This window comes from Tribolium castaneum, chromosome 1 (assembly GCF_031307605.1).
Source record: "Tribolium castaneum strain GA2 chromosome 1, icTriCast1.1, whole genome shotgun sequence".
NCBI lineage: Eukaryota > Metazoa > Arthropoda > Insecta > Coleoptera > Tenebrionidae > Tribolium > Tribolium castaneum.
In genome coordinates, this window is record NC_087394.1 from 31,734,829 (window position 1) to 31,756,738 (window position 21,910).

The following is a 21,910-nucleotide window of genomic DNA, read 5'->3' on the forward strand; positions in this document are numbered from 1 at the left end:
AAACGACTTTTACACATGTGCTTTCAGTTCCATCTTTTGTAAAAATTGAACACAAATAAAATTTAATTTCAATCAGAAACGCTCGTGGCCCTTTCAGTACTTGTCCTCACAGCCACGACCTCAAAATAATTTACACACTTTTTGGGTACATGAATATTTTAAATAAATACAACAGCTAAAACCGGACTTTGACTCTCCCTTGACAAAAACACAGTCGGCGGAATAAAATTTACTTTCTTCATGTAACTATCTTTACAGTGCATTATATACAAAATGGTCCTACCCTAAAATGTGTATCTTTACAATTCATAATATGAACAATTGGACTAGTCTAGATAAAAAATAAATTATGACTTGAGAAACGATACAAAATACCTGCACTATATTCATATGCGATTAGCACCATCACATTTATTATTATAGATAATTAATTATCTAGAATCATTGAAATGAGTCCGTTGCACATTCAGAGAGTGGCGAGGATGCGAGTGAATCCCATGCAGGCTGTCAACACCGTTTGTCCGCAACCCCAAAACAACGCATACAGGGGATTCATTGGTAAACTCGATGCTCGGTAAACGAAAGCTATCGCTGCACTGCTCACGATTCCGGTGATGGCGGGAGTGACGACACCCATGAGGAGGATCGCCAAAGGAAAAAACTTGCCGAATTTGTGTTTTCTTAATGTAAGAAAGGCAATCAATCCGGCAATCTGAAACCGCAAAACAGTTTTAAACAAAAAATTCCATAACTTGTTCAATTTATGTGTGTACTAGCCGGAAATAATTAAATCAAAAATAGTTTTTTATGCTCAGCATGTTCATCTAATAACTATGTTTTTCTATGAGTCCAAAAATTAAACAGTCAGGAATGTGTCCTTGGTGGACAGAGTTAAACACTAGCAGAGGAAACGGGGAAATAACTCAAGTCATTTTCCAACGCCTGTCCAGCTTCGAATTGCTTTAAAATCAACTAGTTCACTAATTTCTTGGAAAAAAGGCAGGAATTTTTTATTTATTTTTTTTTCATTTTAATTTTAATCCTCTGCAACTTTGTTCCTTACACTTTTTTTGTGTCCTCAGCTATATTCGCAGTTTGAATTTTTTTATATACCAGTATCCGACAAATTTTTGAATTACTTTTATTTCTAATTATTAAGAATTTAACGTCTGTAATTTTTTAATTTGCCTTGTGCAAACAGTCATTACAACCTTTTTTGTTGCGTTGCTCTTAAAATTTAAAATCTGAAAACCTTTGTCATACAACTTGTTTTTAAGGCACAAACTCTTTAACTTGACCTAACCTGGCGTTTCTTGATGAATACAAAAAAAATGTACAAAGTTAAATAATTGTTATCACTTTCATAGACTCTCTTTTATTGATTATTTTTTCTTCGGTCTCAATTAATTGAGTTATTGAAAAATTGTCCACTCAGTTCATTAGAAAAAAAATGCACAAAGTAGCTGATAGATCGGTAACTTATTTTAATTACTTGATTATTAATCTGAATCGTAACCATGTCTTTAAACTCATTTTCAGCAACTTAATAAATTTTATTTTAAGATTAAGATTGTCATATTATACTTGTGACCCAGGACTTTTACTAAAAGAATGAAATATTTGTCTAATTTAATGTTTTATGGGAGGAGGCAAAAAATGCAAACGTGTGGCTTTAATTAATGTTTTAAAAAATCACTTAGGGAAATAGATACAATGGTTCTTACATAACAATCCAATTTTTTTATATTTTTTTAGGTGTATTTTGTTCACAACATAACGGAGTGAATATTTAGTGTGCTCTCATTCGGTTTTATCTCGATAACGCAGTTTGCGTACTTTTTAATGATTCCAACAAAGTAAATAAGATTATTTATGAGTTCAAAGGCCACAAATATATCGAATTAGCATTGATGGACACTTACAAACGTTTCGTTCCCATGATTAGTGGTTTGAACGTAAATGTGGACAACAAAAAATGCTCAGACAAATGTAACTTTGTTACTTAGGCCGTATTGTGTTATCTATAAAAATCTTGATTGAAACTATTTATAGATCCTTGAAGTGGTGTGTGAGAGTAAATGTTTGGATAAAATTGCAGTAAAAAGGCATGACACCTAAAAACAATAAATGTTTAACTGTTTTTTACGAAGTGGGTGCTTGTGTATGCTGTGTGAGAGTAGTTTGTTAATGATGTCTTCTCTCACCGTATGCACAAAAATGGATGAGAACAAGGCCCAAAGGAAGACGTGATACCACATCTTAGTGAAGGTGTTTAAAGCGTCAGCCTGTTGTAGCCAAAGCACGTTGCTCACAGAATCGAGTTCCATACTTTTGCTCATTTCTCTTAACAATTTTTTCTTTACGTGACACTATCAACTGCACAATTGGGTTCCTTCATGATGAAGCGTTCATTTAGTGACCTGTTTAATGCACTTGGTAATAATCTAGCAATTATACGAGCCATAACATGAAATATTTACCTTGCAACAACAAACATTACTTAACATAAACAAGATTTAATGACAAGAAATAAATAAAGTACGGTTGGTTAGTTCTTGACTTTCATTTTGAACAAATGGAGACTCATTGTAGTGATAATCATCGAGTTTTCAGCTCACAGTCATGAGTAATAGATTAGGAAAACACTTTTAATTATTTTTCTGTCATAATGATTTCTAACCTTTTTCGTTGTAAATATTTAGTGCCAACGAAACAGCAACCAAGTTACTAGATCTGGTAAGCTTAAACGTCAAAGAAAAATCCATAAAGTTTTTTTATAAAAGGAAATTAAGTCCTGCAAACAGATTGGCTTTTCTCGTTAACTGCAAAGTTCTAGAAACTGGAGTTACAAAAATAGAATTTTTTATCGGCTCTGTGTTTTTGAAGTGCATTCTAATATGGCGATAACTTCCCTCGTAATCGGTCGCTTGTGCTCCAGCTGAGTTAATTTGTGTTTTTTTAGTAAATTATTAAGCTTGATACACTGTCCGGCTTGTACTTAATTTGCCGAAAAATAATCACATTTTGTGTATTTTGCCGATAAGTTAACGGTAAGTGTTGCGACATATTTTTTTTATATAATATTAACAATTACAATCATGTAAAAACGTGTTTCTACAAACTTTTGTTCTTTTTTTGCGTCCTTTATGTAAAATTTCCACAATTTTACTGAATTTTGAATCCTTGTCATTTTAATGACGTTTCGAAATTTTCGTAAAACTTATAGAAATTTGGTTACCCAATTGGCAGTAAAAAGAAATCATCCTTTTCACTTAAATGTTCTTTATAAAAATTAGGAAAAACACCGACATTTTTTACCGCCCGTTGTTTAAATTTGCCTAAGACTTGTAAACTCCATTTCAAATGTATAAGAACGTTCAAGGTCATTTGTAATAATTAAAAAAAAGAAAAGTGATAAAAAGTTTCCGTGTTGAAACAATTTAGTGTCTTTTATTTTCTTTTACTTACGTAAAAGATGTAAAACTTATGTTTCGTTCATTGAAGATAATGGATCCTGAAGAACTTCCGGAAAACAGTGACAGTAGTGATGAAGATTACGTTCCCGACAAAAAAGAAGAAAACGTTTCTGAAGTTGAATCTGACGGAGATCCAGAATCGGATTTTTCCGACAGTGAAAACGTGAGTGGCAAAGCAAAAAAAAGAAGAAAACAGTCATCAAAACCCAGAAAGAAGCAAAAACCGATTGAAGAAGAAGAAGTAGTCAATAATAGCGCACCGAAACAGGTATCAGAGGAAGAAAAGAAGAAACTGGCGGATGATATATGGGCCGATTTTATGAAAGACACTGGATTTCAATCAAAGAAAGATGTAGCTAAAAATTTGCCAACAAATAGTAATAAGCCAACAACAGTAGACAATGCTAAAAAAACTGAAGAAAAGAAACCGGAGACGGTTAAAATAACTCAAGTTTTTAAGTTTGCTGGTGAGGAAGTTAAAGTAGAAAAAGAAGTTGCAAAAGATTCAATTGACGCGAGACTATCAAATAAATCTAGTGAGCCGGGGAAACCTGTCAAAAGTAAAGGTGGTTTAAGTGGAATTTTAAGCCAGTTGGGGAAAAAAACTAAAATTAGTACTTTGGAAAAGTCTAAGTTAGACTGGGATCAGTTTAAAAAAGAGGAGAATCTTCAGGAAGAACTTCAGAACCATAATAAAGGCAAGGATGGGTAAGTGGCCAACTTGATCTCAAGGTTTTAGTCAGGTGTATTAAACGTTTTTTTTTAGTTATTTGGAACGGCAGGATTTTTTGCAAAGGGCTGACTTACGAAGATTTGAGATTGAGAAAGAAATACGCAGCAAGGAGAGGAGTAAAAGATTAAACAACGCCTAAGTGACGATTCTCAGTATTGCTTGTATTTATTTATTTATTTTTACATTCCGATTGTTTTATATCGTGCTCCTCAATTGATTTTAATCATTAGGTGTGTTTTTTTAATTTGACTTCGTTATAGATTTTTGTATCCTCTTGTGTAAATTAAGACATTAAATAAATGAGACAGCTCAAAGAAATATATTTATTTATACAACATACAGTTATTATTGTCAAAAGTATAGGAAAAATTGTACAAAAAACAAGTAATAAAGTTGTATAGTACACAGTTCTTTTATGTAAGAAATGTAAATATGTACCTAAAGGTTAACAATACTAAAAAGTGTGCAGGAGGAAGACAGTTGTTTAAGGTTTATCCTAAATATAAGAAATAGTACTACGTAGTTCGTACATCACATTTAAATGGGTCCTCGGCAACTATTTGAGTTTTTGAAAGTTTGCAAGTATTAGGCCATGATTGCAACTCCCATAAAACATTTTTAACTGAACGAAGTAGTCCCTAAAGTACTATTTTTTGCCTGCAGACCTACAAGGCCTGTAATGTTGGTTGCCTATCGAAATGTTGTAAGAAATTACGATTTCAGAAGTTTATTACAAAAATCACTTCTCTGAAAAATGTTTGCTTTGAGAAATGGTTTGAACACTAATTTAATTTGATTCTTCGCCCGAATAAAATTTAAAATACGGTTCATTGACTTGTTTTTAATATACAAATATAAACATATTTTTTCTTGCGTGCTTACAAGTAATTATAGGTCGTTGTTCCCAAATTATACCTACACCACCCGTAAGTGTTAAAGGACATGATTTTTTGTTTTGTTTTTATTTCTATAGGTTTTTAATTAGTATTTAATCATAGAATCCATTACTACTTTAATAAGAGTCAATTACTGTACAAAACAAGTTATTTATTTGCCCGATAAGCATGATAAATTATTAGGGCTGTTCCAGATGGAATTTTAATTTTTTCAATCACTCTTTGCCCACACTTATCGTATTATTATGGCTTTGTTTATAATCAAACGTGGCAGTTTATTTGCGGATCTAGATTTTAAAATTTCGTTAGAAAATATATTTTTGAACCAAGTACCCACAGCACGCATCTGTTCGTTATGTAACGGCGCAAATTAAAAACGCTGTAGTTTTGACGCGATTATTTTAAGCCAAACTGTAACAATTTTTTTATCCTGAGTAATTTTTCTTTTATTTCCAATATGCGCCTTTGAAAAATAAAGAAAGACAATTTTTTCCCCAAAGCATAAATATTTTCTTTCTTTCGCTCAATTAGTGCTCATTCGAGAGAGAATATGTAACTTTCTTACCTTGGTACTCATTTGTCGGAATATTTTTTGTGACATGTCTCCACAGGAGAACAGTATTGTATTTTCAGTTGCGACAAAATTTGCCACAGGTTCATATTGATTACGAGATTGTGGAGCGGAACTTGGGTCTGTTGATACAAAGATTTGCCCTGAACTTTGTTGACTCGGTTTTGAAAGATGTCGTAGGTTGTGTAACAAGTCTTAGATAATAGAATTAACGTTTTTCATTCCTTGTAAACAGATCGATTATTTAAATGCTTCGCGCAGTTTGTTAATTTGTACAAGTTTCTCAATTTTAATGGACAAACGTCCACAAGGCGCATTTCAACTCCAAACTTTTCAAGAGAGTGAACTTTGCTAAATACGACTTTAATTAAGTCTCGCGAATATTAAATATCCTTGTAACGCCACAGGCCGCAACTATTTCACGTCCTCTCACAATTTATAAAATAATCATCGGTTCTGCTGCCGGAATGCCCAAAGCGTATTTACGTATTTTAATCCATTTTCACGGCGATTTTCCCTTGCTGGGGTGGTAGCCACAAAACACAATTACGTGCTGGTGTGAAATGGTTCAATTTGTCCACAGTTTTCTTCCAGTTTTTGCATTTGCATAGTAATTAGTTGCTTAACATCTTCAGCGAGCTATTAAATGAACTTACTCGACAGTTTGTTTTGGGGTTCTCCCGGGTTCAATCTACTGGTTAATCGGTTCACTGCTTTAATATTTCAAATTAGTCGCGCGCCAATAAACGGATGATTATCATCTGTTTAGTGCAGTTTCCAGTGTGCTTTTTCATTCAGAAAGAAATGTTTTATGGTTCAGTTTTGATTTGAGTTTTCCTCCCGCCTCAATTCCCTCAAGGATCACGTTTCCTCGTCCTCAATGCGATAAAAATGATAACGACATGCAAAGATATAGATAACACAATATACCTACTTTCGAAGCGAAGTCTTACCCACATTTTTGTTACAGGACATATAATTCATATAAATATAGATATACTTGATGAAGTACACGTAATCTGTTTAAATAATTGTATCTAAAGTCAGTCAGCAGTGACAAAATATAATCACACAGAGAAAATACTAAACATAAACGAATCAACATTAATACAAATGTTTGAGATATGCTTCATGGCTCACTTTACCAACGATAGCTAACTGTAAATGAATTTGGGTGTGGTTGAAGGTAGGCCTTATTTATCACAAATTTGCTCATCTGCTGTAAGAATTGTTTACCTAACGTTGGTAAAATTGGGTGCTTGTCTCCAAGAAATTGGACAATTTGCTGCTTTCTTGGAACAAGCAGTGCGTTAATAATATAAACACGCAAATCTTGTCTTGGCCCTAGCCCACATTTTGAGTAAACCGCAGCCATAAACAAAACGCAAAGAGCTGTTTGATGTAGTTATTGATGTATAAATTTGAAGTAATGTCCAAGAATAAGACTTGTGTGTTTATCTACAACACCTTGATTAATAATTGTAGTACCGTAAACGAAACTAGTGCTAGAGTATATGGAGGTTTTCACAATTTTTAAATTTCGAATCTTCTTTTCCAAACAGCCACGTAAACATCTGTCTTGCCTTCATACTAGCTTTCATCATACCTCGGCTTTTGTACCATTGCTGCTGATGGTCGTTGTCTTCGGCACTTGCTGCTTTTAGTCTAATTTGGGTTAATATTCCGACGAGGAGTTCGTCCACGTTGTGATTTATGCCCACGGAGATTTCGATAAATTTCGCCCGGAAGGTGCAAGCCAGACATTTGCCATCTGAAAATTAAACGCAAAGCTCATTTCCATAAATCCACGAGCGATAAATTCAAACAAAAACCTAACGTATTTTTCGTAAAAAACCTTTCATTTTTCATCTCCTAAAATTTCGAGCATAAAATTTGCACGTTATATTGTGTTCTCGATGTTTTTATTGCAATAATAAACATTTTATTTTCCGGATGTACTGGTATCTCTTTAAAAAATTAACGTTAGCGGATCAGGATAAAAGCCCCAGGAGATTTTTCTGAGAGTACAGTCACCCAAAATGAAAATGACGCGTTCATAAAAAACACGTCTCCTACTTTGCATTTTTAAAACAGGTACTCATTTATTTTATATGAGTTCATCAAAACTGTTTAAAATTCACAAAATAAGTCCAAATTGGTGGCGTTTTCACAAACAGGTGAAAAAAATCACAAAAATCACAAGTGAAACTGATGGAACTTTTTTCCAAGTCGTTTGTTTTTGGGTGAAATTTCGTCAAGAATATGCTGAAAAATGACAAAATTCGGTCAAAAATTTAGTTGTTCTTACTTTTTTTAAAGCTATTAACACGTTTTTTTAAATTTATTACTAAAATATACGGAGCCGAAAAAAACTTAAAAACCGAAATTTAAGAAAAATATAATCTTTAATTCTTGAAGTTTTTGATGCAAAAACATTATTACGTAAAAATTCTCAAGAAGAAGGCAATCAGTCGTAGAAGAATTTAATTAATTTTTAATTTTGTTTATTAATAACAAATGGAACCCTAAAGAAAATGAACTGTTTCTTTGTGTTTGTTTATTTTATTTATAGCAAAGTTTAATGTCCCATTGAAATTTATTTTGCCTCAACCGACTAAGCTAGATTTCGTCTCCCCACATTTTTTCTCAAATAAAGGCTTTTATCATTATTATTACATAATAGCTGTGATATTAGAAATTATATTATTATTATTACTTGATTAAAGTTGCAAAAAAACTAAAAAAAATATTTATTTAATTCTTTTATTGAAGAAAAAATTCTCAGTTATTTCAAAAAAAAAATAAACAAAATGTCGAACTTCAAAATTAGGTTACGCGTTATGGGCACGTCATTTTTATTTTGGTTAACTGTATGTCTGCATAACGTTAATTGTAAACATTAAAAGAAAGAGTTTTAATACAAAATAATTTGAAAAATTATTTTTTTTTGTTGATAACATTTTAAGCCTTCTTTTCTTTTCTTTTCTGAATTCTAGATTATAAACATTATTTTAAAACACGTTTCCCATAGCAATGTGTTTTCACTATTTTAAAATACGCTTCCCACAGCAACGTGTTTTAAATTAAAATGTCTCTACAAAAAATTTTTTTCTTATTTATTTGCTTAGTCAACGACAAATCTGCGTGTTCAACCTGCTCTGCGTTGAAAGCTTATTTCCTTATAATTTTAAATAAATGTGTCTTCAATTTGTCGTACAAGGAGAAAAAGTTTCCAGACCCTCATCCCTCATTATGAATAATTCCGTTACATAAATCTAAAAATAACAAAAGATTTCCACGATAAAATACATTTTCTAATTCAAATATCGCAATTTTGTGGTCGTTAATAATTAGATGAAGGTGCGTGGTTAGATACGTTTTATCATTTGGACATGCAGATGTCAAATGTCAAATCTATTATTTATAATGCGCTTCTGGAAATGAAAAGGAATTTCAGTAGAGATATTTTTTCTCTGAAAATGTTATTTTATCTCTGGCTTTTTTGTGTATTAATAACCAGACACATTTATCCCAAGGGTACGCCTTGTTTAGTATTTTGCGGATCGATCTTTATGAAAGTGTAATGTTTATTGAATTGTGGTCAAATGGAAATATTGTTTCTTTGTTTTGGCAGAAAATGGTGAAACGTCAGTAACAGAATATTGTGACTCACTTTTGTTCAATTAATTGAAATTGTAGCAAACAAAACGGTGTTTTAGCAAATTGCAAAAGAAGTGACGAAACGTCAGAGACAGCTCGACGATTACTGAAATCTTAAATGTGAAAGGACTAAAGCTTTATCTGGGTTTAGAAAGCTCTAAAAGGGTTATTCTGAAATATCGTCCGTTTTGTTTTCTATTTTCTAAGTCTGGTGTAGTATTTCAGCTCCATTTTTATTTAAATCTCATTAGTCAAGTAAACTATTTCAGCCTTCGCTACCTAAAATTAATTCTGAAATGGAATAATGTTGTAAGACTTGTTAATTGGCTCGGAATGTTGTCACGGATGTTATTTTAAGCCCCTTTTAGTTCGTATTGTTCTTATTTCAGTTCTTGGCATATTAAGATACAAAACTTATAAATAAAATGACTTACCTTGTGCAGAAACGGCTCTACTTCTTGCTAAGTCAATTTTATTGCCAACTAAAATAACGGATCGTGATCTCAAAAGGTCGGCATCTTGAAGTTTGGTCAGTTCTATTTCGGCCTTTAAAAAACTAGCCTTATCTACGACGGAATAAAGCATTACAAATGCATCAGGTGGATGTGACTTGTCTATTTCCTGAAACAATGACGCTTTTAGTTGTCTGTGGTTAAAATAACTTGTGAAAACCCACTTATTTTTCTATAATGTGTTAACGTAAAAAATCAATATTTTGGCTCTGCAATAAGTGAGATATTAGCTTGGGGACTTTTAGGTGAGACAGCCTGTGCTCGTGTGGTTTCAGACCAATTACTGTAAAATTTTCAAATTTGTTACTTTTAATAAGCGCGTTGCCCGCTGGGAATTTTAGCAGAATTTCCCTGGAAATAAAATGTTGGTTCTTCAGTTAAAATAGTAATATCTAATGCAATCTGAAAATGTTTCCTTAAATAATCCTCGTCCGGTGAAAATGTTTCGCTAGGATTTTCAGTTTATCTCGTAAAAAGCGTTCCACTCTTGAGAAGATTTCATTTATTCGCACTTTGAAAACGCATAAGTAAAGCTGGAAATGTAGTTTTTAAATTAATTTCTCAAATGTGTCGTGATGTAGAGCTTGTCAAGTACATTTAAAGTGTTTGACAACTCCTTAGACAAGTCCTGACGGGCTAATAAAAAATTTCACGCTTAAATAACTTTTAAATCAATTAGGCGCGGTCTCAACTTTCCCATCTTACCCCAATCTCCTACTTCCGAGCTAATTTAAATTGAGTTTTAATAGTTAAAACGATAGTTAGCATGTGAGGCATGCGCGAAATATTTTATTTTGTCAAGAAAAGTCGCGTTCAAAAGCTCGTCAGCTGCAGCACACCTTTTGCAAGATGATGGAAGTTAATCTGTGTTATTGATTCCGGAGTTATTGCGAAAAGTTGCGCCAGTTGTCTTCAGTTTGCCCGAATTTTATTGAAGACGTGCGAGTTTCCTCTAAATGAAAGAGGCATAAAAAGTTTTAAATAGATTTCGAATGAATTTCCGTGTAGCTTTATTTATGTATAAAGTGAATTTCTCTTTCGAGTGGATACTTTTAGTCTGAAATCCCATATAAAGGCCCGGGAAATGAAATAAAAATGATTGGACAGATTGTGTATCCAATTTTCATTTAATGTATTCCTTCAGTACCTGTTGAACGCGAGGGTTTTCCATCGGTTCAAGTTATACATATTTGGCGAGAGGGATAAGCCGGAAAGGGTGCTGACCATGGCGGACTGGATAAGTTTTCAATCAATACCAAAGAGTTCCAATTTGCAAAATGTGTGACAAAATTTTCGCGGTTTCCTCCTGTCTGTTGTATTATTGCACATTCCATAAAATTTCAATCAATGCATTGTCAACAAACCGTTAATTTGTGTTTTCGTTCAATTTGTTGTAACGGTAATTACTGCGTATTTCGGGCAGTTTTACGTGTAGAGGCCGGATTTTAGGAAACAGGCAATTTTTAAGGGCTTTTTTTAAAATTTGAAATAAATTTGTTTTGTTGAAAATGAAAATGTTTGGCATCCTTTTTATTTTAATTTTCATAAATTCCTAAATTTATTTGTTGTATAGTAAATCCTACAGTAGTGTTTACACTTTCTAATTTAAAAAAATTTTTTTATTAGTATGTGTATTTAGTTTAAAAACAATAGATAGGTACACTAAATTTATTTTACATCTAGAGATTTTTGTTCTCAAGCTTTCAGTATTTCAGCTTTTTAGTTTCTTAATTTTCCCATAGCATTTCATATTATTTATATCTCCAATTTTTCAGTTTTTCGTGGTTTTACTATGTTATCTTATGAATGTTCTTAGTTTGCAATTTAATTTTTTTTAATTATCATTCTTTCAGTCACTTAGAATAACAGAATTTTAATCTTACTATTTTTTTTAGTGTTTTATATTTCAATTTTTAGGTTTTATAGCTTTTCGGTCTCTTAGTATATTGTTTTTTTATTCAGAATCTAATGCTGTGTTTTATTCCAATTCAATAGTTTTTTCAGTTTCTCGGTTTTTCAGTCGCTGAGTTCTTCAGAATTTTAGACTCAATATTTTTTAGTTTTTTTGTTGCTCAGCGTTAAAGTTCCTCTGTCAGTTTTTGAATTTAAATTTTTCAAATTATACATTCTTTAATTTTTAACAATTTTTGTATTTCTTTAAATTTTTGTATTAGCCTTTATTTCGGAATAAAAAAATTATTTACGTAGAAGTGTCGGTCGAAATTACAGTGTTTGCCAATTGCTAATTTTGATTTTAAAAATTTATTTAATTTAATTAATATAATTGCAATTATTAATTTTTGCAAACCGCCAGTGTAGATTTTAATTAGTTGTGTAATGTGCTACTTTTCTAAGATTCTTAATTTTTGTGTAATAAGTTAAAAAAATGTGTCTTTTCGTCAAGAAAATCACTTTATTTTTAAAACTAAGCAGAATCGATAAAACTCACAAAACTCAAAAATGTACCACATTAGGATAAAAATATTTATATTTTTTTAGTTGTTAACTTAGGTATTTAATTTAATGTTTTTATATAGGCAATTTAATATCTTTTAGAAGCAAAAACAAAAAATGGGGTGTTCGATTTAACTTTTAAAGGTTCAATAGGTAATTAACTCCTTTATAGCTTTTTTGTGTAATAAATAATTTTGAATTTTTGACAAAATGTATTTTATGTGTTGTTTGTTTTTGTAATTTATTGCAACAAAAATCGGAAATAATATAAAATGTATGCTAAACTAACAAATATAAACCTAAATTAGATTCTCAACTTCCTAAAAATCCGGTCTCTAGTTATTATTTATTTTCATCCGATTTTTAGGCTTTTATGATTAGTCGATATCTCTGAAAGCAGCGCTGAAAACAAACAGAAATAAAACGCTGATTGAACTTTTGTGCTGCTTGCCATTTAGTAGACTCAACATTCAGTCTATTTTTTTGTATCTACAGAAGACTCAATTATTTGTAAAAATTCGCGACGAGTCCGCCGGGACTTGAACTTTTTTTTGCATTATTTATAAAACAGTGACAGAAGTAGGTGATCAATAAGTAATGAATATTTTGAACCGGGTTTAAAAATATATTCACAAGTTCAATGAGTGAACAAACACACGCGTCGAAAAACAGCACGTTTTGTTATTTTGGGTTGATCCTCTGGCGCTGCTGAATATTATTTTATTGTCACTGGAAAATGTTTTTGCACATCACATGCAACCATAATAAAATAGTGGAAGTTTTGCTTCAATGTTGGTGTTGGTACTATGTTAATATGTGTGTTCATAGTCTTACAATTGGGAAGTTAATGATGACAGTTGAGATGAATGATTAATGGCATCATTTTAACAAATTAAACAAATCACACGAAATTTCAGATGGAATTTTGTCCTGTGTCTGCAAAATTGCTCGTACATGAAAAGTGTTATTCACATGTTTTTACTGGCACCTCTTGCATGCTGGAAGTAATTTGGGTTTGATATTTTGCGATAATTCGAGTTTGAGCCGTTTATGTGTTTTTGGCGTGTTTGTGGCCTCACGAGTTCGATTCGGACGTAATATTTATCCCGATATAGCAGCACTTAAAAAAATATTGGAAGGAGATAAAGTGAAGCTTTAAAATTATTTGGCTGATTGTCGGGAAGTTGATGGAAGCCACTTTAAACATCTCATTTCGTTTTACTGTTATTTTATATCCGGAATATCTCGACTTTGTCCTACTTGCTCTTTACATTTCAACTTTTATATTAAAGCAAATCAAAATAGAATTGTGGCGGATTTTCCGTTCGCAAACATGCCTTGACATCTGAATCCCACTTAGAAGGAAACAATTTATAAATTACGCCTACGAGAAGCCCGGCAACTTTTACTTTATCATTTGAGAACAATGAAGAGTGAGTTGTTTATCAACTAGGACTGATTTTATTTGCAACGCTATCACGTTACATTTGGTGAAATGCAAAACTTTGCCACACACCGGGACCGGGAAATAAACTTTCTATTCTAATTTCGTAAATAGAGCGCTTGCAGCGAAAAAATTCGGTGAGCTTCAAAAGCTCAATTAACTGGAAAAAAATCTTTCTCCGGACACGCTGAAATGTGTAGGACGGGTGACTGAGTAATCACACCGACAAAAAAGTTTCGATTAAAATTACAATACCCACATTCAGCGCTTGGAGTAGAAATGCACCATTCACTCCAGCCAAGATTATCCTCGATGTGCTATTTATAAATAATGCAAAAATTTCATGGAGCAAAATCGATTCGGAAATGAATTTGTGCAGGTGCAGCGTCACTACACATGTAAAACTATTTGTCATCGGCGTGTGCCAAAAAATATCCGGCAAAAATAATTTCTGTGTAAACATGATTTAAGGAGGGATATCTGTTTATTTACCTTCGTACTGGAAAGATTTTGAAACGTCAGTTCGGATTCTTCTCCATTAAGCATTATCGAAACAGTCTGAGCTCCTGACAGTGAATCTGAAAATTAGTAATCAAAAATTAATTGTCTGCGAAGGTACCATACAGGGGGTCCAGTCAGCTCCCGTCTTCCGTAGCTCACTTATTAGCAAAGATTGACTTTTGATATTTTGTTATTTGTACTCTAAGACGTATTTTAAGAAAACATTTTCGATAATACAGAATGTTACAAAAAAGTATATATATTTTTTATCCATTTAACAGTAGTCCTGAAACCGATTTGAAAAAAACTTTATGGGCATGTAAGAAGCTAGAAAGTTATTCTAATCAGCACAAAAAATAATAGCTTACCACTAGAAAAAATTATTATTATGACAGCATACTTTTTAGGACACTCTGTATAATCAAAAATATTTTTCTAAAATGAGACCTAGGGAATAAAAAAAAAGTTAAAGAAGACGGGATCTGAGCTGGGCCACCCTGTATTTAAAGTCTTGTAATTTCGATAATACAGAATGTTACAAAAAAGTTTGATGTCATAACAATATATATTTTTTATTTTTTATCCATTTAACAGTAGTCCTGAAACCGATTTGAAAAAAACTTTATGGGCATGTAAGAAGCTAGAAAGGTATTCTAATCAGCACAAAAAATAATAGCTTACCACTAGAAAAATTTATTATTATGACAGCATACTTTTTTAGGACACTCGGTATAATCAAAAATATTTTTCTAAAATGAGACCTAAGGAATAAAAAAAAAGTTAAAGAAGACGGGATCTGAGCTGGGCCACCCTGTATTTAAAGTCTTGTAATTTCGATAATACAGAATGTTACAAAAAAATATGATGTCATAACAATATATATTTTTTATTTTTTATCCATTTACCAGTAGTCCTGAAACCGATTTGAAGAAAACTTTATGGGCATGTAAGAAGCTAGAAAGGTATTCTAATCAGCACAAAAAATAATAGCTTACCACTAGAAAAATTTATTGTTATGACAGCATACTTTTTTAGGACACTCGGTATAATCAAAAATATTTTTCTAAAATGAGACCTAGGGAATAAAAAAAAAGTTAAAGAAGACGGGATCTGAGCTGGGCCACCCTGTATTTAAAGTCTTGTAATTTCGATAATACAGAATGTTACAAAAAAGTTTGATGTCATAACAATATATATTTTTTATTTTTTATCCATTTAACAGTAGTCCTGAAACCGATTTGAAAAAAACTTTATGGGCATGTAAGAAGCTAGAAAGGTATTCTAATCAGCACAAAAAATAATAGCTTACCACTAGAAAAATTTATTATTATGACAGCATACTTTTTTAGGACACTCGGTATAATCAAAAATATTTTTCTAAAATGAGACCTAGGGAATAAAAAAAAAGTTAAAGAAGACGGGATCTGAGCTGGGCCACCCTGTATTTAAAGTCTTGTAATTTCGATAATACAGAATGTTACAAAAAAGTTTGATGTCATAACAATATATATTTTTTATTTTTTATCCATTTAACAGTAGTCCTGAAACCGATTTGAAAAAAACTTTATGGGCATGTAAGAAGCTAGAAAGGTATTCTAATCAGCACAAAAAATAATAGCTTACCACTAGAAAAATTTATTATTATGACAGCATACTTTTTTAGGACACTCGGTATAATCAAAAATATTTTTCTAAAATGAGACCTAGGGAATAAAAAAAAGTTTAAAGAAGACGGGATCTGAGCTGGGCCACCCTGTATTTAAAGTCTTGTAATTTCGATAATGCAGAATGTTACAAAAAAGTATGATGTCATAACAATATATATTTTTTATTTTTTATCCATTTAACAGTAGTCCTGAAACCGATTTGAAGAAAACTTTATGGGCATGTAAGAAGCTAGAAAGGTATTCTAATCATCACAAAAAATAATAGCTTACCACTAGAAAAATTTATTATTATGACAGCATACTTTTTTAGGACACTCGGTATAATCAAAAATATTTTTCTAAAATGAGACCTAGGGAATAAAAAAAAAGTTAAAGAAGACGGGATCTGAGCTGGGCCACCCTGTATTTAAAGTCTTGTAATTTCGATAATACAGAATGTTACAAAAAAGTTTGATGTCATAACAATATATATTTTTTATTTTTTATCCATTTAACAGTAGTCCTGAAACCGATTTGAAAAAAACTTTATGGGCATGTAAGAAGCTAGAAAGGTATTCTAATCAGCACAAAAAATAATAGCTTACCACTAGAAAATTTATTATTATGACAGCATACATTTTTAGGACACTCGGTATAATCAAAAATATTTTTCTAAAATGAGACCTAGGGAATAAAAAAAAGTTAAAGAAGACGGGATTTGAGCTGGGCCACCCTGTATTTTAAGTCTTGTAATTTCGATAATACAGAATGTTACAAAAAAGTATGATGTTATAACAATATATATTTTTTATTTTTTATCCATTTAAGAGTAATCCTTAAACCGATTTGAAAAAAAACTTTAGGGACATGTAAGAAGCTAGAAAGGTATTCTAATCACAGAAAATAACAGCGTACCACTAGAAAAAATTATTATTATGACATCATACTTTTCTAGGACACTCTGTATAATCAAAAATATTTTTCTAAAATCAGACCTAGGGAATAAAAAAAAGAAAGAAGACGGGATCTGAGCTGGGCCACCCTGTATTTAAAGTGTTGTAAATCAGTTCGACCGAGTCTAAAAATATCCTTCAATTTTGCACTTGTGATTTGGTTCTTATGTATTTAGCCGCAGAAACCGCCGGCTGAATATGGATAATTTTAGCATGTTGGTGTATTCTCTTTGTTAATACGCTAGATACACGGTAATAAAATAGGATGTATTGTTTTGACTCCAGTTCTACCCATTTAACATGTTTGGATTTTAGTTACAACCATTGTTGTCTGTTTATTGTTTCGTAGTAAAAATTAATTCGGAAGCGTTTTTTTTAAAATCCTGCTAAATTGATAAATGTATAAGAGGACCGAACAAAAGCGATTCTGAGGCAGAATTACAAACGTAGTTGAATTACTTACTATTTTTAGAATCTAAATAGCAATTTGCTTTTGCCGAATTTAAATTTTTCGCAAATGCTGTAAAGCCGGGGAAGTAATGAGTGGGATTATTCTTGGATACAGACATCAGATGGTTGTTTGAAATTTGCTTTGAGGAGAAATTGCGAGTCGTTGTTAATGATAAATTGGCTGTTTCGTCAATCATTTAAATATTTTAAGAAAACTTGAAATGGTATTTTTTCAAAATTATTTGAGAGCTCGGCCAAAACTGCAAATTAAGCCACCCATCAATCAAAATTTGATTTTCCTGTTGTGCAAATATCGCCGGAATTGCGCAAACAAGTAACAGGATGTATTCGCAATTTTCCACTATTTATTCTTACATAAAATCAAATGGCGAACCTGTGAAAACAAATCGGGCGTTCAGCAGAAATTTTGTAACAAAATATGGGCACATTTTGAGCGAAGTTTTTATTAGCTTGAAATTGTTTGCTCTTAACTATGCCATTAAGTTTAAACGCGACATTGTGTGCAACACTGTTACGAGCAAAAGGACAATTTATGAAACGTTTATTTAAAATGAGGCAGCGCTTCTTAATCGAATACCTGAAACAACAATAACAACTGTTTTATTTACGAGCAGGTATCCGATTTTACAATTGCTATACAGGAAATGCAAAAATAAACCGTGTTTATTATATTTTCGAAATGATGTCTTAATTTCGCAACTCGGATGGAAACTGGTTCGTTTAAGATGCTCATTTATCTCGGCAGATATTCACATTAGTAATCATTTAGTCAATGCTTTTGGCTGCTGTCACATTAGCAGTATTTATAGAAAGTGCAGACACCGACAAATAAAAATTTATTCTTCCGAGGGCTTTGAATAAAAATCGTCATGCAATATGTTAGTCTCGCCTATTTCTAAAATACGTAGAAACGTAAATTTTCCTCTCGTAATTTATGGAAAAGACGTAGAATATAATATGTAACGTCCTTGTCGTTAAAGTTTAATTTATTGTATTGTCGATAAGTGTAGTTAATTCTAAGGAATAATGAATTACCTCACCTCATTCAGTTTGGAATAGGCCTCAGTATCTCGTTTCCTTTTTCCAAAATAGTACCACGGTCATTGCTCTATTAAATGAGACGGAGCGGCAAACGCATAGCAAGAAATCTTGCCAAATTTTGTGTGGAAAGTTCAATACTACTCGTCCACACATCGTTCGAAAAAATTAGGTAATTTTATAGGCAATTTAATTTACTACTTCTTTTTAAAACTTTATAACCTGTGGAACAAACGCCACCATAAAAATTTGGGCTATTTTTAAAATCAAAGTTAATTTTGATTCCAACTTTTGGTGGGAGTGCCCAATTTAAAATCAAGTGATCTTATTGCAAACATTGACAATTAGCATTAATAAATTATTTCAAAGTTGCTATGGCAATGCCGCAGGGTGCCAACATAATTTTTGACAATGACAATTGATTTAAAAAAAGAATGAGACAAACTAATTATTTTAGAGTTATTTAGAATAGCAAAAAATAGCGACCAAAAGGGTAGTGAAGCAGCATTTTCTCAATTAAATCTGAATGCGAGCTTCTGTTCATACACGTAATTACTGCATTAGCTTTTTAATTAAAAGTTTCTAGTTAAAACAGTGCGGGGACCTGAAAATATCGAGAAACGAATGTTCTAAAAAATAAAACCTCTAGTTTTCTCTCTAACGCTGATAAATATTTTAGTGTAATTTACTGAGTAATTAAACATTAAGTTGAACTTCACTGATCCAAATTAAATTTCATTAGTGTAGAATAGCATGACTATTCGACAATAGAAAACAAGGTAATCTCGAGTTTGTTCAGATTGGAATTTTACAGCAAATTTAACACATAAACACAAGCGATATTTTTACACCAGTGTACGTAGAAGACACGCCAACAGGTGTTTTACCGTAGGAGGTATCGGAAATTTATTACCGGGAGAAATATTGCATTCGATGGTAATTCTCTGGACTAATCCATTTTTATCGAATTTATTAAACACTAAACATTTTGGACAACTTCAGTTAGCCAGATCGTATTGAGAGAGAATATTCAACAAACCAAACAGTTTTTTTTGTCATACATGCAGCATGTTCTAGAATAAACGAAAGAAAAACCACAGTTTCATTAAAACTTTTCTCTTTTTTATTCAGAAATGGATGACATTTTAATTCTTTTTATTATTTGAATCCTAGATTATAAACACTAGTTTAAAACACGCTTCTCATAGCAACGCGTTTTAAAATAAAATGTTCTAATAAAATAAAAAAAATTTGGAATAACACACTCGCATACGCTCGTTGCACTCATATTATTAATAACTATTTATATTTTTTGAATGATGCAAAATATTCTCGTTTCATTGATTTATATTTTAATTTATTGAGTAGTCTTTGAGAAATTGTATAGTAAAAGCTGGTTAAAACAGTAATTCTTTTGTTTTAGTTTGTAAAACATCATCTGTTGCGATTTTAGAAGTTATTTTTATTATAATATTTTATTTGCAAATAAAATGCAAATTATCGTCGAGTGGTGGCTCGAACAGTTCGTATCTTTTTTATAGTCGCAATTTTATACTTACTTTGACTCGCTCAAGCTTATACGCATCAGAGCAAGCCATGCTGAAAATTTATCCAGATTGTAAAGCACGAAGAAAAATGTCAACATCTCACTGACAAAAGCACGGCTTTTGGTCGGTGAACACCTTTACATTTTGTACATGTACGTTATTACAATTTTCCAGAACCGCTGAAATGCAGTCGTGTAACTGACGAAAATCTGTTTTTGAAATAATTCCGTTCAAATCTGTTAAATATAAATCGTTTGAAGGTTTCAAATTAATAGATGAAGCTAAAAGCAATGTTTACTGATCAAGTGATCAATTGATTTCGCATGCTACATTTCGTTAAGCTAAAAATAAGACCGATACGTCTGTTGTAACTATTAGGAATTAAATTGTTGCTTTAAATTTGAAGAAATACACACGTGCGGCTGTCAAAATGTTTATTATTACACTAGACTTCTTTTGAGTTGTGAAGTGGTTTGTAAGAGAATTTAAAGCTTTGATTAAAAAATTAAAATCTTTGGGAAAGCTAGTTAACAAAGTTCCAACTCCATTATACATATTAAAAGTTTTCTTACACGAAATTTTAATTTAATCATCGGGTCATTTTTTTCCTCACCGCCGTGCAGTTTCGAACAATTACCTCGAAGTGAAGAAGAACCGGGCTTGATGATTTATCACTTTAGTCACAATACACCCGCAAGTTAGGGTTCGGCTGGCTTCATTATTGCCTCTATCGACTTTTTTAGGCCTACTCATTCTATTCGCTTGATTAGGAATCAATTTGTCAAGTTCAAGCTGTGTAAGTCATTGACAGCTACGCCCAATATACTCCGTTCTCTATAAATCACTCTAGATTTTACTTATTTTAACAAACTCCAAAATGAAGCTTATTAAACCACGAGCTTCTTACCCCTTTAATTTTCCACCCCAGTAACTTGCTAAGGACTACACTTTACTGCTTTAAATAGTAATCATTTAAAACGGTAATTATATAGCATTCGTCTTTAAGTTTTCAACAGTTCTAGCTTGAGGAGCTTTCAGCTAAAAGCGTCCTAGCATGTCAATGTTTACAGGATTTGCAGTAGTGTCTTTGGCATTGTGTCCTCTAACAAAGAAAGAAGTTAAGTGCGGACGCAGTGCTCGAAAAATGTTGACAAACAACTGATAGGACAAACATTGCGTAGTATAAACTATTATTGGCAATTTTGCACAGTTTGTATCGTTTATTGGATAAATCTGAAGTCGTTAAGTACCATATTAAGTCCAGTAAAGTCAATATTCCATAGTAGCACGAAAGTTTGTAATAAATTCAATTTATATGTCGCTATAAAATAGTGCCATCGTTATCATAATAAGTGAATGTTTGAATTTTATGTTTATACAGGGTGTTCCGTCTATAGACATCTAGAAATTTGTATACAACCATAATCTCTTAAGTCCTGCTCAATGAAAATATTTTCAGGATGGTGACACTTTCCGGTATAACCGGAAGTCGCTATCAACATTCTTATGTTAAATGGAAAGTTATATTTTTTAATGCGTTTTTGGATTACTACAGTTATTTTAAGGTAGTTTTCATAAGCTTTCCATATTCCTAAATTTAACCGTTTACGAAATATTCAGGGTTTTTATTTTTTTTTATTTGCACTTTCCAGTTCAAAAATCAATAACTTTCGAATTTTAAAAAATTTGGAAATAATTTATAGCTCATTTGAAAGAGGAAGCCCAGATCTTTCCCCTAGTGCTTTCAAATTTCTAAAAAAAATAACAAATCCCAAATGTTGAAGTTAAGAACTTTAAGCACTCATAACTTAATTTTTTTAAATAAAATGCCACACGTTTTATTTTATTAAATTGTAGAGAATTTCATTTTGCAACGATCTCTACTAGCATTCCCTATACTTATGTTTAATAATTTTTATGTTATAATAACTTTCTGTTGGGATTGAGAAATTCATTAGCCATTATGTTTTTTTTCATAGGTTGCCATGGAAAAAAATGAGAAATTAAG

At 31.8% G+C, this 21,910-nt stretch overlaps 3 protein-coding genes across 5 annotated transcripts in view; 1 reads left to right on the forward strand and 2 right to left on the reverse strand.

Moving 5' to 3' along the window:
- Positions 1-216: 216 nt before the first annotated feature.
- On the reverse strand, positions 217-2,619 carry LOC657401 (uncharacterized protein). 2 transcript variants are annotated; one of them, XM_963863.4, is made up of 3 exons: positions 2,481-2,619; positions 2,205-2,420; positions 217-712 (listed from the first exon to the last, which is right to left on the reverse strand). In XM_963863.4, the coding sequence occupies exons 2-3, from the start codon at positions 2,337-2,339 to the stop codon at positions 467-469; spliced, it is 381 nt and encodes a 126-aa protein (XP_968956.1). In that variant the 5' UTR covers positions 2,340-2,420; positions 2,481-2,619; the 3' UTR covers positions 217-466. The 2 variants fall into 2 exon arrangements, with proteins under 2 accessions (XP_968956.1, XP_008190862.1); XM_008192640.3 differs by having other exon boundaries at positions 2,205-2,432; positions 2,481-2,618.
- On the forward strand, positions 2,603-4,616 carry LOC657323 (craniofacial development protein 1). 2 transcript variants are annotated; one of them, XM_008192639.3, is made up of 3 exons: positions 2,603-2,736; positions 3,505-4,184; positions 4,243-4,616. In XM_008192639.3, the coding sequence occupies exons 2-3, from the start codon at positions 3,508-3,510 to the stop codon at positions 4,346-4,348; spliced, it is 783 nt and encodes a 260-aa protein (XP_008190861.1). In that variant the 5' UTR covers positions 2,603-2,736; positions 3,505-3,507; the 3' UTR covers positions 4,349-4,616. The 2 variants fall into 2 exon arrangements, with proteins under 2 accessions (XP_008190861.1, XP_968882.1); XM_963789.4 differs by lacking the exon at positions 2,603-2,736 and adding an exon at positions 2,743-3,050.
- LOC657249 (GTP-binding protein REM 1) overlaps positions 4,519-21,910 on the reverse strand; it is a 37,415-nt gene continuing 20,023 nt past the window's right edge. The window contains exons 3-5 of the mRNA XM_008192638.3: positions 14,239-14,324; positions 9,771-9,957; positions 4,519-7,447 (exon numbers count right to left, since the gene is read on the reverse strand). Of these exons, the coding sequence (XP_008190860.2) occupies positions 7,182-7,447; positions 9,771-9,957; positions 14,239-14,324 (539 nt within the window). The 3' untranslated portion in view covers positions 4,519-7,181. The remainder of the gene's footprint in view (positions 7,448-9,770; positions 9,958-14,238; positions 14,325-21,910) is intronic.